At 46.5% G+C, this 16,463-nt stretch overlaps 1 protein-coding gene across 2 annotated transcripts in view; it reads left to right on the top strand.

Moving 5' to 3' along the window:
• The window catches only part of LMF1 (lipase maturation factor 1), a 204,757-nt gene that overhangs the window by 72,168 nt on the left and 116,126 nt on the right, over nucleotides 1-16,463 (top strand). For both annotated transcript variants that reach the window (XM_074919041.1, XM_074919042.1), the window contains one exon: nucleotides 11,013-11,078. In XM_074919041.1, coding sequence (XP_074775142.1) covers nucleotides 11,013-11,078 — 66 coding nt within the window. The remainder of the gene's footprint in view (nucleotides 1-11,012; nucleotides 11,079-16,463) is intronic.

Raw genomic sequence — 16,463 nt, 5'->3', positions numbered from 1 at the left:
AGTCGCAAAGCAACGTCGTAGAGTTCAGAGGGAGTTTTACACATCTAGCAGGATTGTGCCACTGCTGTAGTGTCACACCCATCAAGCATCTTTCCCCTGGTGAATGCTGCATTGGGGCATGATATTTATTATGGAGGCTGAAATAAAACCCAGAAATTATCCTTTCACATGCAGAAGAAAGCTGGAGCAGGTAGGTATTGAGCAGGCTGTGCAACCTGGTGCATAACAGCAGGAAAACTGAGTGTTTTAGTATTGCTGTTGTGGTCTAAAGGCGTCGTGTCAGGTCCCTCGGACTGGGGTGCTTCAGGTGCTGGGGTCCGGCGGGCTCGAGGAGCAGCGTAGCTGGCTGTCGCCTTACAGCCCTGCCCTATTGTCCTTAAACAATTTTCTTTTTAAAATTTTAACTTTGTAAAGCTCCTTCCTCTTCCCTGAACTTGGGGTCTAAATTACAGCTGGTTTGTCTTCAGAATACGCTGATATGTGTTTGGCTTTCAAAAGATGTTGGAACCACTTTTTCTGTGGGTAGCAGAGGCCGGCGGGTGACTGAGTGCGTGAAATGCAAGGCACCATTTGGGATTTTCTCTGAGTGTTTTATTTATATTATGAGAAAAATTAAAAATCTGGAATTTAGGATTGCCCTTCATTGAGATTGTTTTTTTATTTTTTGCCCATCTTTTGTATTATGAAGACACAGAAAAAAAGTCTTTAACTCTAAATTTATAACGCTGGTGCCCTGTACCCCACCCTTCTCTTCAGAGCCGGTGTCAATAGGGGTTTTGCAGTCATAGCTTGAGTCACCAGGCTTTTTCTCGGCTTCCCGTGCTATTGGCCTGTCTGTACCATTTTTTTCAGAATTAATTTTGGGCTGAAAAAGTCTCAAAGAGTGCTTTGTTCCTCCTTGACACTCACTCCAGGGAAAAAAAAAAAAAAAAAAAGAAAAAGAAAAAAACCGTGGAAAATCTGACATCTGCATTGTAGAGAAAAATCAATAGATAGGGAGGAATATAATTATCCCCCACTCCTGAAAGAATTTTTAAGATATTTTTTGTAACAGTGACTCATATCGGCTTAGAGCTTGAATGACATTTTAATTATTTAGACTTTTTTTCGTTTTGAATCACCAAAGTACAGCAGCCTGAAAGGGGTACAGTTGGGCAGAGCAATCTGCGTAAGATGAAAGGGAAGGATTTGGCGTGTTGGAGTTCAGCCGCTTCCCTGCCTTCCAGCGGCGTCGGAGCGGGGTCGTGCGGAGCGAGATGCTGCATTGCTCCACAGTGACGGGTGACGGATCACCCCTGTGCCCATGAATCACGTTTGCTGGCATCAAATAAATAAGGAAACAGTTTATCTTCTTTGGAGCTGATTTGTTCCTTAGGCAAAGTGTAAAATCCTTACAGGGTTGTTTGTGATGGTGCATGTTGAAGTGATACCAGTGCCTGGGTTTGATTTTTTGGGAAGGGAAAAAAATGGGGCTGGTGGAGTCGATGGGGGAGAGGGAATGAGGACAATGCTGTGGATTTTGTTTGGGCATAGGCAGGTTTAATTAGAAGGGAACTGCTAATTAGAAAGGCAGTTGAGAGGAGAGTGAACGCAGGAAGGAGAGAAAGAGAGGTCTGAAGTAAAGCTGGAGAGAAAAGACTGTGGCCAGTGCCCACGTGCGTGGGGCAGAGACTGGGTGTGGGGGGGCTGGAGGTTAGACCCGCATGGACCTTCCCTGGAGGATGCTCCCCCTCATCTGCTGTGGGGTGGCTGAGCTGCATCCAGGTGGGATGACAGCGGGCAGCTGGGGGGAGATCAGAGGTGGCTTTCTGAGGTTCTTGTTGTGCGTGGTGGCCCTGGTGTGACCCGGTGGAAGGCTCCTCTCCACCTCCCTGGGATGGGCCCACATGGTTCCTGTGCTCTGAGCCTTCTGCAGATCCAGAAGGTCTGGGGCAGGTCCTGAGGGTCTGGAGGGGGGGAGTGTTCCTCTTACAGAGCCTCTGCCACTGGTAGTAGAGACCAGGCAGTCTTCACAACTCAGTGTTTCGTTTAATCCTAACGGCAGGAGCTAGGGTTGATACAATAAAAAGCATCCAGATGTGCTCCTCTCACTGGAAAAAATGCAGTAGAAAAGCGAGGACCAGTTTTCTTCACATGTTCATCCTCTCTGTGATTTGAAAAGGTGATCCCCAGCACGCCACAGTGCAAATTCAGATTTCAGTACCCTAAAACCAAACAGGGAGGTGTCTTTGGAGGACGCAGCTGGCAGTAGCACAGCTCGCAGCCCTCTGGTTCCGTCATCCAGTCCCGTGTTATGTTCCCTGTGCCACCGTGTGCTATGGCCTTAGGTTTGGGATTTCTGCCATGATTTAATCAAACTCATGAAATGTAGGAATCAAAAGCTGTTCGTAAACTTCCTTTCTATGGCTTAATTTTCCCTGAAATCCCTTTTGTTGGATACTCTTTCAATGATGGGGAAAGCAAGGGGGCATGTGAGGTTGCTCAATCAAGCAAGACTGGAATTGATTCAGTGGGAGTGAAGAGGTGATTTTGATTTCCACCCCCAAAGTCCCCTGGCCGCCAGTTGGCAAACCTTGTAAATGTATTCAACAATCTACCACATTTGAAAGACAATTTATTAGTCATAAATAGCTAGTTTTCAGCAGGCTTACTGAGTTTTATAAACTGGACTGGTTCGATGCCTTGCTGGCTGGATCAAGTCCTGCAGCAGGCAGGCAGGAGGATGAATTTTTGCAGCGTGGGTTTTGCTAAGAATTTGCTGGGAAATACTTTTTTCTTTTTTTTTCCTCTGGTTGCTTGTGGATCTGCTCAAGTGTCTGCATGGTCATATTTCCTTTAAAACTGTAGTAAGCTATCAAAGCCAGTGATGATGCCTGGAGGCACAATAGGGTCTTTTTCTACGTAGCCAATACCTAGAGCCGACAAATAAAATAAAAGCAGTGGCAAAAGTCATCTGTGACACCTGCAGTGTATCCAGGGTGCAAATCAGCGGAGTTTGGGAAATGCTATTTATACATGACTGTGGTCTGATGGATGCAGCGCAGGGCTGGTGGATAGAAAGAGCTGAGCGAGGATGGTGGAGTGGCTCTGGTGATTAAAACCAGGCATTTTATTGAACACCATTAAAAAAAAAAAAAAAAGTCCTAAATGTAATTTTCCTTCCCCTGTGAAAAATGCTGGTGGATTTAATGCACCTTAATTGTGAGAGCCTGGGAGCCCCGGAGGTTGGTGTTTTCGAAGTACAAGCAGGTGCTGTGTCTCCGTCCTCCCCTGTGCTCCTCAGCCATGCCCTAAAGGGAGCAAACTTAGTAGGGGAGAAGGTATTGAGCACATATTTCATTCTGGATGCTAATTCAATCCAGGGTGAACATTTTATAGTTCTCATGCGGACAGCAGCGCGAGGAGATTTCTGAGTGTGCAGAATGGCCTGGAGCCTCAGTCAGCTGTAAATTAATATGACAAAGATCTCAACTTTCCCCTTCCCCAGGCCAGGCTTTCTTATTGCTGGAAGGGGCTTGTGTGCACATTCTGCCTGCCACGAGCTCCGCCAAAATGATCAAACCCCGGTGTCTTTGTAGCCACCATGCCATCAGTATGAATTTAATAATTCTGGTTAGAGCTGGATTCAAAGCAAGGCCACAGAGGTGAAAGGGCAATTGCTGGTTCACTTAGCCACCTGTTTCCTTCCCTTTAGTTTATATTTGATTTGTATTGCTGAATACCTTTCCCTTCTGATATGCAGGGCTTTGAAAGGCCCTTCACCCACCCCCAATGTGCACACAGAGCTGGCATTTCTGGGGGTGCTTCGTGTTTTCCTGGGGTTGTAAGCATGTGAGCATGCATTTGTCTTTATCACTGGGAAAAGAAAATAAAATTTAAAAGCCATTTTCCTGTCCCCACCGCCTAAAAACACAGACGCACTTTTTAGTTTTATCTCATGATTAGAGCGGATCATAAAAAAAATGTTTTCAAAAATCCCTGTCTCCTGCCTATGAGTCTCCAATCCTTATGTCAAAATAAATGCAGAATTCAAGTTTTTAGCTAGTGCTCTGCTAGCTCAGAACTAGGAAGAAACTTCTTTAATATGCCAATGTAAAAAAACCCACTTGAAGTCATTTTGGAACTTAGAAAACAAGAAACAAGTTAGTGCATTGACCTTCCTATAGCACATTTTTTCCATGTTTCCCAAATGATTGCCTTGCCCCGTGACAATATTAGGAGCATCATGCCAAGCTGGAATAATATAAAAACACGTATAAATGGGAACAATGACTTCTTATAATAGCAGTGACAGGAGTGGACAGAAGAAGCCATGTGCTACAGGACCAGGTGCTCCTGGCTGGTGCGAGGTATTTAAAAGACGTGTAGATGTGGCACTTAGGGACACGACTTGGCAGTGTTAGATTTATGGTTGGACTTGATGATCTTAAAGGTCTTTTCCAACCTAAATGATTCTATGAAGTACCTGCAGGACTCAGGGCTTTGTTCTACGTTGGCGCAGCATCCTGCTGGCTGGGGTCCTGTCTGGTGACACTAACTCCTCGGTGCTATCACGTGTGAATAGTGAATACCCATGTGCAGTGTGGTGTCAGGTGCTGTTTCAAATTGTCTGGGAGCTGGAGGTTTTCTCCTTTATTTCAAACTTGTGAAATGTGGTCGGTTGTATTGTAAGATAACCAGCAGTAATGACGTTACCAGCTGGCACGTAGCCCCTGCTTTCCAGGCAGCTGAACTTTGCAAGTTTAATAAAAAGTCAGTGAGATTATTGTGTTGGACAAGGAGCTGAAAGTGGGATGAGAAAGGCTTTCCTCTTCGCCGTGTTGGTGTCTTATTGTACTCACATCTTTGGGATGCTTCAAAAGGGCTGTAAAAACTGGGATAGTTTTAGTATATTGAGGTGTGGTCCAGTCTTCAAAGCGAATTACAGTGGATAAACATTTCACTGTTGTTTGTTATCACCCAGCAACTGGAGCCCAATAAAGAGTTCAGCTCCTCAGTAAACAGGGGCTGGCAAGACCCCGTCCTGTGTACGGCAGCGGTTTCTCAGGAGTTAACAGTAGTTGCCCTTGGAAATATTTTTCTGCTTATTGCCTACCTGTTAGCATGGCAAACTTCTGACAACATTGGTTAGCACTGAGCTAACAGGTCAATTTTGATGTTGTATCAAAAATCATTGGTACCTAGAGATGCTTGAACACCAAAGGGAGAAACTGAAGTTGGGAGGGATGGAAGGGAAGGTTTAGCTTGGAGAACACCAAACACTGGAAAATGTGGAGAAGGCTCCGCAACTGTTGCTTTTTTTCATTTGTTTTCTGAGCCTTGAACTTACTCTTTACAAAAACTAGAGACTTCTACATGTGAGAGAGTGATTAAGCTGGTACAGCAGGTTTGTGGTAGCAACTGCCCGTAGCTGCCACCCAGAAGCTACTGAATGTTCTAAATGCCTTTATATGTTCTTGGAATTTGAGGGTATCGGGCAGATCCTACTTTCAAAAAACACCCCCCAAAAGTGACGGAAAAGCCCTTTTTTATAACATTTCCATCCTGGTCTTTCTAACAGGCATTGCCTCCAACACAGCCTTAACACAGCAAAGCACCAGGTTTCTTCTTAAATCTGTCCCACCTAAGGCTGATCTGTGTACCTCGGTTTCAATCATATACTTAAAACTGAGTGCCTTGCTATGTTAGAGCCTAAAGAAGACGGACTGTTTCCTTTCTCTTCTCTTCTTTTGCTCAAGCAACGCTGCCAGGAGGTAGCAAGAGGGATGAGATCTGTCTGCCCCACGCTGCAGGAAGGAAGCAGTTAGAAATGCTGTTCTGGGGGTGCAAGACCTGATCTCCAAAGGGCTGCTAAATGGTTTCTTTCCTCGTTTTCCATTTAATTTTTCCATATCATTCACCTCTTGAACTCTGATTAATATTTGCCCCCAAAATACTCTTTGCAAGATGTTTGTAGGTTATGTCCAAACGAGAGGAGGGTTTTCCAGGTCTGCTGGAGTCTCAGGGGTTCGTCCCATGCACATGCAAGGGGGACCAGGAGGAAAAGGAGCCAGAGGGCACGTCCTGTCCTCATTGGAAGAGAGGACAGTGGGGGTACATCAGAGTTCCACTAGCCTCTGCTCGTCTGTGAGCAGGGGATGGGGATTTTTCCCTGTGCTTTGATCTGCGGTATATAATCCAGTGCAGCTGTGGAGTCCAGGCCCGTTCAATATACACACAGAAATCTTGAAAATGAATTGGGAATTGTTAGCAGACTGAGAGAAGTCCAGTGAATGTGAAACTCCAGCAGATGTGGGGATCCCTGTTTCCTCCCTTCCTCCTTCTGTCATCCTCTTGTGCTCACTTGGACCCAGATACCGTTTCTCAAACTAAGCTTGCATCTTGAAGAGAACAGTAGCTGACTTCCAAAAATGTCAGCAGAAGCCAAATAATTAGGGGAGAGCCTGTAACAACAGCGTGCATCCGAGCCTGGAGCAGGAAGGTATGTCAGAGCTCAGCCTGGGTGTGTCGATACCCAGGGATCCCCAACTCTTCACAGCAGACCTATGTAGCAAGCCACCGTGGCTCATTCTCCTTTCGTGGTCCTCTTCAGCAGGGACAAAGCTACAGAGCACGTAGATTTTCATGCAGTAAATGCTCCTGTTTCTTGGTCAAACTTCATTTGAAAACTGGAAAACTCGCATTCCAGTGTGGGAGTGGAAGTGGACTTGAAGACAGCAGCAGGGTAAAGAAGACTTCAAACGCCCCTTAAATATGAGAGTGGGAGTTTTCTGTGCTGAAAAACAGATTTGATATTAAGAGCTTTAAGTGACTTTCCTGTTTGAAAGCTTTATAGTAAACAAAATGTGATTAACTCCCTTAGTGACTCATTGCAGGAAAGATTTTGATTTTCAGTATGGTGCCTTTCTATCATATACTTGTTTTAATTATCCCTGCTGAATAACAGAGCTTGATAACAGCTTGGGCAAGGTAGGAGGGAAGGTCATCAAGATAGCTGTCCTTTTTTAATATTCCAGCATTCTTGCACAGAGCCTTTCTTAGTGTCTGTCCTGCCAGTGACAGGGCTGCCGGCTGCAGCACATCCTGTGAGATGCTATCATTGTATCCTGTAATTTTAGAAAAGGTTCGAGGGGCAGAGCGAGCTGCGGATGATTTGGGAGGGGAGATGAAGCCATGACTGTTGACAGCGAGTCTGTCTTGTCCTTGCCTCCATTGCTCCAGCCCTTGCAAAGTGATGGAGAAGAGAGTGAGGGGATCTGCTGAATAACTTGCTAAAGAGTCAGCCTGCAGAGCAGCCACTGGTGCCCACTGCTCTGCTTTCCCATCCCACCAGTCGCCTTCTGGACCAGCTCTGCTTGTTTTTTTTGTGGTGGTGGTGCTGGTGGGAGGTGTTGCTTTCATCAGGATGCAGATGGCCACCTCCAGGTCCCGACTGTCTCTGGGTCTGAGCTCCTGGCATGGGCCCATCTGAGCCACACACGGAGCCACCCCAGGCCGTTCCCATTGCAACCTGGGTGAGACAACAGCATGTGCGAGGTTTTAAGGTGCCTCTGGAGGCTGCTGGGAGGGCTGGTGCTCAGGCTTTAGTGTAGCTTTTGGGGAGTTTTAGAGGTCTGGAGGCCAGCAAGGGATGTGCAGAGTACCAGCAACCTGCAGGCTGCCCGCCCTCGAGGAATAGAGTGTGCACCACGCTGCTCTGGGACCCTTCCTCATTCCTGTGTTGTGCAGAGCAGCGTCAGACACCACAGAAACCTCTGCCTTATATTGCTACTTTCTTTATCAACCCCTTCAGTAAAATAATGATTACCCTTTACTATATCTCCTTCTTCTTTCTTGCTGGTTATGACAGCGTCAGTTTGCTCTTTTGCATCTGTAGCATTTGCCTCTGTGAGGTGATGCTTTTCCTGAAGCTCATAGTTGATGTTGGGAGCTTGTTGCTGTCGGTATGTCTGTCTGTCTGTCAGGGTTTAACGCCAGCTGGCAGCTCAGCCCCACACAGCCACTTGCTCACTCCCCCCGATGTGATGGGGGGGAGAATGGGAAGAGTAAACATGAGGAGACTCATGGGTTGAGGTAAAGACAGTTTAATAGTAAAGCAAAAGCCGCCGCACAAGTGAAGCAAACCACAAAATTCACTCACCCCTTCCCATCGGCGGGCGGGGGCTCGGCCATCGCCGGGACAGACGGGAACGTCACACGGAACCGTGTCTTGGGAAGACCGTTCACCCAAACGTCCCCCCCTTCCTTCTTCCAGCTCTATAAGCTGAGTGTGATGCCACGTGCTCTGGGATATCCCTTGGGCCCGTTGGGGTCAGCTGTCCCGGCCGTGTCCCCCCAGGTCCTTGTGCCCCCCCAGCCCCCTCGCCGGTGGGGTGAGGAGCAGAGAAGGCCTCAACTCTGTGTGAGCACAGCTCAGCAATAATGAAAACATCCCTGTGTTATCAAAACTGTTTCCAGCACAAATCCAAAACACAGCCCTGTACTAGCTACTGTGAAGAAAATTAACTCAACCCCAGCCAAAACCAGCACACCAACATTTTCTTCATTGGCCACAGGATCATATTGGGTACAGATGGCCCTGCCTGAGGGGGACTTTCATCCTTCCCTGTGAGATGTGCCATGAGGAGTTGGGGCTTTTACTGCCTTAGCTCTACTAAGTTCTCCAGGTTTATTCTTGACTAAAAATTACAGGATGTGTATTACCTGGATTCATGAATTTTGAAAATGTGTAATAGTTTCTGTTTACTGTCCTCTTCAGTTAGCACTGAATTTTTCATTTGTTATGACTAGGAAAAAAACCGGAAAAATAATTTGGAACAGCCGATGGGTGAAATCTGACTGAGCACAGCAATGTGCTTGATAGCAGGTATAATTTAAGGGTGTAAATAGACCTATTGAAAACTACTGGGGTCACCTGTATTCACAAAGATATACATGTCTAAACATCATCTGGTATAAGGCTCAGACCAAGAAAGGTGCCTATTTCCTATTATTTTACCAGCCAAATAAGCTTGTAACTATTTTTGTAGATCTTTGTTTGCTTAAGAAAGTCTATGTTGGGTTAAGCCCAAGGTCCAACTAAATTCTTGTATTGTCTCTAATAGCAGCCATTAAGAGATACTTGCGGAGGAATATAAAACATAAAGTGATGTTCTGGGGCAGCTCCCTGCAGCTCCTGGCAGTCAAGTGGTTTAGGGACTTTCCAGGGAGGAGGTTGTGTTCAGAAGTTACCCCGAGCCCATCCACTGGGATCATGGCTAATTCCTTTTAAACACATTTGTACTTTTGGCTCCCATAAAGTAAATGATTTGCTGTGTGGAAAAGTACGTCTTTTGTTCATTCGTAAACCAGCTACTCAATCCTTACATCAGATTGCCTGTACGTCTTGTGTCAGGAGAAACGGTCAATAATCGTCCCAGGTGACTCTATCAGGAGTTACTGGACTCTGGTCTGTCCTCTCTTTTCCACACTCAACAGCATATGGGCTGTATATGGGCTCTTGGACATCATACAGCCCACACCCAGCCTTGGGAACTGGATACTTAACTTAGGAGATCTGGACAGTTTTGGGGGTCTTTAACTGGAATTTGGAATTTTTTCTTGAGCCCCAAACCTGCTAATTTTTGTTTAATGCTGCAAGTGAAGATTCTTTTTTTCAGCAATTTGGATGAAACCAATAGGCCAGGGTGTGCTGTAGTACTGGAATCTTCTCCTCCTCTGAGCTCTCAAATTTTAGCACTGAAATGTCCCTGGTCTCTTCTTGAAAACCTCCCCTATTGCAAATGTAAAGAAGCTTCAGGATGCTCCTGCTGTAGCAGCAAGGAGTCCTTACAGAAACTCCCTGTATTTTCTACTAAGGAAGGCAGGAACATTATAATTAGGGCAATGTCAGGGGCAGGCAAATACCCCCTAATTGTATGCAGATGATAGAGCTGGTTCAACCTTTTGACTAGTGAAGCTTTCCTCAATTTGGGATATTGTGATCCTAATCAGGGACCTTTTGGCATACATCAAAGCGGTCGGGCTGAACCCGCATACCTTCAGGCTGGCACGGCTTGATTGCAAAGGCTTCCTGCTAGCAGGCTCATCCCTGGCCAGGTGTCCTTCCTGCTGTGGACGACTGATTCCTTTCTACTCTTCATCACTGAGGCAAAGAAATTTAATCCCAATATTACTGCCAGCCCTGGAATGGACCCACTGGTTTGGAAATTTCACCCTCTTGTTGCCCTGAAATATCAATGCACAGCAACCTCTGATACCTGCTTATTTCATTGCCAACCTCTAACCTAAGGTGGGGCAGACCTGTCATTAGGGCATTCATCTGTGTTTAGATCTGTCAGCTTCCTTCCCCTTCTCCTCTTTTGTTTCTCTAATTACTTTGATTGCATCTCTGTATCCAGCTCAGGGCTGGTGAGGCTGCCTGGTCCCCATCCCAGTCTGTGTCACTCTTTCCTTTTCTATAGGGACGACTTTGCCAGAGTGAGACAATTGGATCTGGATTTTAAAATTGTGATTGCAGCTGTATTTGGGTCTGCAGGTAACTTTTCAGTCTGTTATACAGAAATGTCCCAGGGGTAGAGTTTGGTTTACAGGCTTTTCCTATGGTTTATCAATGCTCTGTGCCTCCTACCCAGCAATGCTGGGCTGCTCACAGCCGCTCTGCAGAGACTCGGCTGGGGGTGAAGCATCTTCCAACACCCTTTAAGTGACATGGCATATTCCACATGGATTTTGTGTCAGATTTTCAGTAAACAGACAGTGGAAGGACTTGTTTTGGAGCTTTCATTGGGTTATGTTGCCTCGGGGGGGGTGGGGGGACAACTGGGCCTGGGATGCAGATGTGCTGTGGGTCTCCGGGGGGTCATTCCAGCCTTTGTGCTTCCCTGCTGTTACAGCTCTCCCTGTAATTTAACCACTGTCTTTGGTGTCTTGAACTAATACCTTGACATACAAGATAAAGTAAAATAAAATATTTGTGATGGTATTTTTTGTCTTTTTTGTCTTCCCCCCAGGGTCTCATTAAAATTCGAGGAGATCGCTGCTGGAGAGAGTTAACTTGCATGGATTATCACTACGAGGTGAGCAATCTGCACGTTAAAACCAATTTCTGTTATCTGCTTTACTTTGTTGGAAAAATTTTCTCTAACCTTTTCTCTTCTACCAGGCAGCTCTCCATGTTTTCTTCCTTTACTGTAGCCTTCTGTCTCTGGCAATGCAGTCAATGTCCATGTGCCAGTTTGGTGATGCTGTTTTTCCCAAAAACCAGTTTCTCTCCTTCCCTCCCATCACCATCATGGACTGATTCAGCAGCAAACCTGAGCCTCACTTGAGAACTACCTCTGTAAAAATGCTGCCGGAGAGGGACAGAAAGGAGTTTTCTGTAGCATTGTGCTAAATGCTTTCTGCTTACGTTCCCAAAATGCAGGCATATGTAGACAGAAATAGAGCATCCCGCCGCTCTCCAAGATGCAGAGCACTAATCGTTGGCAATTCAGAATTATACGGTTTTATCTTTTTGACATCTGTTTTAGTGATTACATTGCATTCTGATTATAAACTGTGGTTTGTATTCTGGCACTGAGTGTTGTCTCCTCTTTGATTACAGAGAGGAGCTCAGCTTCCCCTCTCTTTGTACCTATATTTTTGCATTTGCGTTTTGTATAAACAGTGATAGAAAAGAAAGAAATCGCTGTGTACAGTGATGCTCCACTGGGAGAGTAACCCTGGTTTAATGAAGGTACTGAAGCAACATTCCCTTCTCTAGATTCACATTGCAGAAAAAGGCACGCTGCATTATAACGCCTCTGCTCTCTAGTCCATGGCTACCTAACGAGCAGGCGAGCGGACCGTGTCTGTGAGCACGAGGCTGCAAAGTCTCTGGTGCTGCACTCACCCCATGATGGTAAGACCCAGGTGCCTCTTCGTGCCTCACTTATTTTCAGCCATCAGGCCTGAGCTGTCAGCCCCGGGAGATGTACCTTTGGGGTGACATTCTCAGCGGACCTTCATCATGTCTGGAAACCATTTCCCCCTTCCAATTAAACCTGGCAGAGCCTGACTTCTCTGACCTGCAGAACATGTTCCAAGGTGTTGCCTATGAATTACTTTTTATGGGGTAGGCACGCTGAGCAGTGGAAACAGGGACGCTCGTACAAGACCTCTGTCTTTCCACCCTGTGTGAAGAGAATTGTGTGTGAGTGCCAGGGACCACATTACCAGTCCTGTTACAGGATTGGGATTCTACTCTCCCCAAAAGAGGGGAAAAAAAAAAAAATAAAAATCTATCCATTTCCCAGGCGCTGACACCTTTATTTTTTGCTCCTGTGACTGAGTTAACTGGTTGCATGTTTTGAAATGGAATTTTGCAGGTCCAGATAGCTGTATCTGCCTTTTCAGCTTTAATGCTCCTTTTTTTGTTGTCGTTATTATCATTGACTTTCAGTGGGGTTTCACCCACTGAATGCAAGGATGACCTTTTATGAGGGCTGCTGCTCTTGTTGGACCATCGGTGTCCTGCTTCATTCTGAGTAAAACTTTGGATGCAAAGACCCTTCAGTGCTGTCGGTCTTAATCCCGAACACAAAGGCGGCTGCAGTAAATTGCCCTCCTTTTTTCCCTAGCAGCGCAAGGGCTCTGCTCCGCGTGCTGCCAGGCACCTGGCAGCAGTCTGAGAAAAGCCAGCTCAAAGCGAGACCCCCAGAATCCCCCGGCCGGCTCCGCTGGTGACCCCAGCCCACAACAGTCAGCCTGCATAATCCCAAATATTTCAAATCAAAACCAGAATCAGTTCTGTAGCCCAGAAGGCTAATTAAGACCATGCCTGTCATATCCATAACGCAGGATCCCCAGCCTGTGCAAGTAATTGGGAACAGGGGCAGGGGGCAGATCACATTATCAATATCAATTATTTTAATCCGCACAAAAGAAGCTGCAATAAAAGGAAAATGGAAGAGGCCAAACTTTGTCTACCGGCAATAACAGACAAAGGACTGCAATTCACCTGCTGATTTCAGCCAGCCAGAGGGAGGAAGAGAAGGGTGAAGCTGAAGATACTTCTGCAAGAGGAGGAGGGAGGGAGCTGGGAATCTGCTCGTAATTAGGATGATAAAACTGGGTATTGGACCAGCTCGTAAGTGGACCTGGGCCAAATGTAGTCTGCTGTGATGTATGTTGGCCACCCCAGCTCTCCTGTTCCAGTCCTGAACTGCAGTCCAAAATCTACATGGGCTTCTCTGCCAAGAGAATTAATGAAAACACATGGCCTCCATCTCTCGCGTGGTGAGCGCGCCCTAGACTATTTATTTGTAGTAGAACCAGCAGCTATGCTCGTGGAAAATAACATTTCCACTTTTGTCAGGAATCGTGTATAAAATAGTAAAACGTTGTTATGGCTTGGGTAATTAAACGGAGCATATTTTTCCTCCCTCTTTCCTTTCTAATGTGCAGGACCTTGATCCCAGCCTTTCTGGAGATCGGTTCCTCAACTGAAGACTCTCTGTATAGAGGCCTTACGATCTGTGACGCTGTGTAATTTGGAGAGGGAAATGGCGGAAAGCATGGTTTACATAGGGAAGGTATTTTCCTACCAGCCTAACTCTCCTCTGCTCCCCGAGGAGTAGATGGGCTCCAGTAAGTGTGGAAGAGAAAGGCAGACGCTGATGGAGATGAAAAGACTTTGCTACACCACCATACACAGCCTGGCACATGGAAACTACCCGGGGGCTGGCGTGAAGTGTGGGGTAGAAACACTCAGCGGATTAATCATGACTCTGGGTGCCAGGAGTCCCAAGCTCTAATCCCAGCTTGGCAAGACGCCGTGAACACGGAATTTAACCTCCTCCTGCATTAGTTTCTTTGCTAACATGGCCAGAGGCTCCAAGGTAGGCACATATGTTTGCACCCTGGTGTGTGTGCAGGTCGGGGTTCCGGGTGCCCATGGTGCCCCGGAGCTTAACGTACAGCAGTGTCCACATTAGCATGTGAAAATGGACAAGCCTGGGTGGTAACTGGCAGGTGAAGTCCTGGGGTCTGATGTGCCATGGGCTTTATTTATTTACCATTCATTGGGTTTGCTGTCGTCTCACAGCTGGCTGTGGTTAGATGGCTTTTTTCCCTATAAGAAGAAGACTTTTTCTCAGTGGAACCTGTTCCTGACACAGTTACTGCAGCGGGAAGCTGCTTCTGGGTTTTAGGTCTGTTTGTCATCATGATTATTAAGCATTTATCTACTGTGTACACAATGGTTTACAAATATGTGTGCAGCGGTTTGCAGACTGGAGCTGGGTTTCCTCTTCCACTGGAGCATGTGGCACGGGTCCCGCGGCCTTCGGCAGCGGCACGCCCGCAGGGTGAGATGGAGCGGCCTTGGCTCCCTGCTTGTGTGAGACGTGGCTCAGCGTGTCCCCCTGCCTGTCCCTGCCTGCTCCAGAGGACATCCTTCACCCCCAGCAGAGTGCAACACTTCCCTCCCGTAGCCAGGCTCCCATATGCACCAGGGAAAATGTCTGCTACGAAAGGTTTTGTGCCACTTGAGGCCGTTTCTTGCAGCCCATCGCCTGGGCGTGAGCTGGGGCAGCTCTAACCACAGTTAGTAGGTACCAGGTCTGTGAGCCAGGCATGGAATGAAGGAGCACCAACTTGCTCCCCAGGGGCCTCTCACCACTCCCTCCTGCGCCAAGCTTTATCTGGCCCGAGCTTTGCTAATTCTGGGTGTGCTGCTTAGCTGGCACAAGCACAATGTCTTAACATGCTCCAAATGGAGAAAATCCTCTTGTGGAAGACCCATATTTTAAAATCTCCCCACCAAACCTGCAGCTCTCCGACCCTTGCGCTTACACTGCAGAACACCTTGCGACCATATGTCTTGGCACAGACCAGGTTTGAGTGGCACAGGCAGGAGATGAGCATTTCTGACCTGCAACCAGTCCAAATGGAGCCTGTGTTCTGGGCTGCTGGTGGTGGTCTTGGCAGAGCAGTTGAGCAGATAATCTTGGGGGTTTAGAAATGGGAAAGTCCTACGTGGTCCCATCTATCGCATCTCCCCATATTTCAGTGCAGAAGTACTCCCCATGGGATGCAATCCAGTGATACATTTTTATAATGGCTGCCAAAGTATTGTTGCTTTTTAATTACAGACAGATATCTTGTAAAATTCAGCCACCAACTGGTAGGAACAGCTGCCGAAGCAGCTGCTGGGGCAGGCGAGCGTGTGGAGGGGAGCCCCGCTGGGCCGCCGCCTCCTCCTCCTCCTCCTCCTCGAGTCCCTCATGTCCCAGTGGCCTGTCCTCGGCTGGGCAAGCTCAGAGGTGCAAGCCATGGCATGCATCAGGCAAGGAACCTGTGGCCCTTCCGCTCACTACTGGAACTTGTATTTTATATTTTTAATTTCAAGGTAATTTTCTTTAAGTGATGTTTTGAAGGGAATGCCTTTTATCCCAGAGTTTCTCAATAATTTGCATCCCTTGCTGTGGAAAACCAGGCTAGGAAGGCAAGCTTACTACTGAGACAGAGGTGAGGCAGAGGGATAAAGGGAAAGTAAAACAAAAACCCACTCCCAAAGCAACAAAATATCTATCAGCGTTGAAAGTAAGACCCAGGATTTGCTTCCCTGCTGTGGAGTTACCTGTTGGTGCTCAGGATGGGTCGGTTGCCACAAAGCAGGAGAGTTTGAAGGACTTTGTTGAATGAGCCTCTACTTAATAACTGAGTCACATTTTAGCTCTGAATTTGTCAGTGCTGCTGAGAAAAGCTTTGTTCTTTACGTAAGACACTGCGCAGCCACAAAGGTCATTTCTTCTGATTTGTACAAATTGTCGCTAATTATTCTGTAACTGTTTTTCTCAAATAGAGGCTGTCAATCAGTGCTCCAGCTTCTGCGTACAGCAGCTCTCCAGTTCCTGGAGAAGCTCTCCAGAGCACAATGTCTTTTGTACCTAATTACAGGCTTGCTGACTGATAGCTGTGCTGATAAGGATGAGAAGGAAGCTCTAACTGCTCTTTAACTGCCTCTTGATTTCTTTTCTCCCTTCTCTTCACTGTATTAGACCTTGTTAGACTTTCATCTAGCTTTTTCGACCTATTATGAAGCAAAAAGTAAATAACATCTAGCAATTCATTTTGATAAATCAGAAAATTATCTGCTTTCATGATCCCTGGTGTCTCAGGATGGGCTTTATTCCAACAGTTTGCGTTGCTGGAAGCAAAAATGTTCTGAACAGGGAAGCAGATCTCATGCTCAAAATGTATGTTTTAAAGTTACAAATTAATATGAGGGAGATGGTGCTGAATTAAACAAGAATATGTAAAAGAAGTAATCATGCAAAGCATTTTGGAGTCTTTTTTAATAACATTATAAAATATTTATGTAGCATCCTAAGTTTACAATCATTGGCCCATTACAGAATTTTCTCCATTCTGAAGATAATAAAGGTGAATCCTGGCAGGACTGATGATCACAACAATGA

The sequence above is a fragment of the Athene noctua genome, chromosome 15 (genome assembly GCF_965140245.1).
Source record: "Athene noctua chromosome 15, bAthNoc1.hap1.1, whole genome shotgun sequence".
Classification (NCBI taxonomy): Eukaryota; Metazoa; Chordata; class Aves; order Strigiformes; family Strigidae; genus Athene; species Athene noctua.
This window is presented reverse-complemented; position numbering and strand designations above follow the sequence as displayed.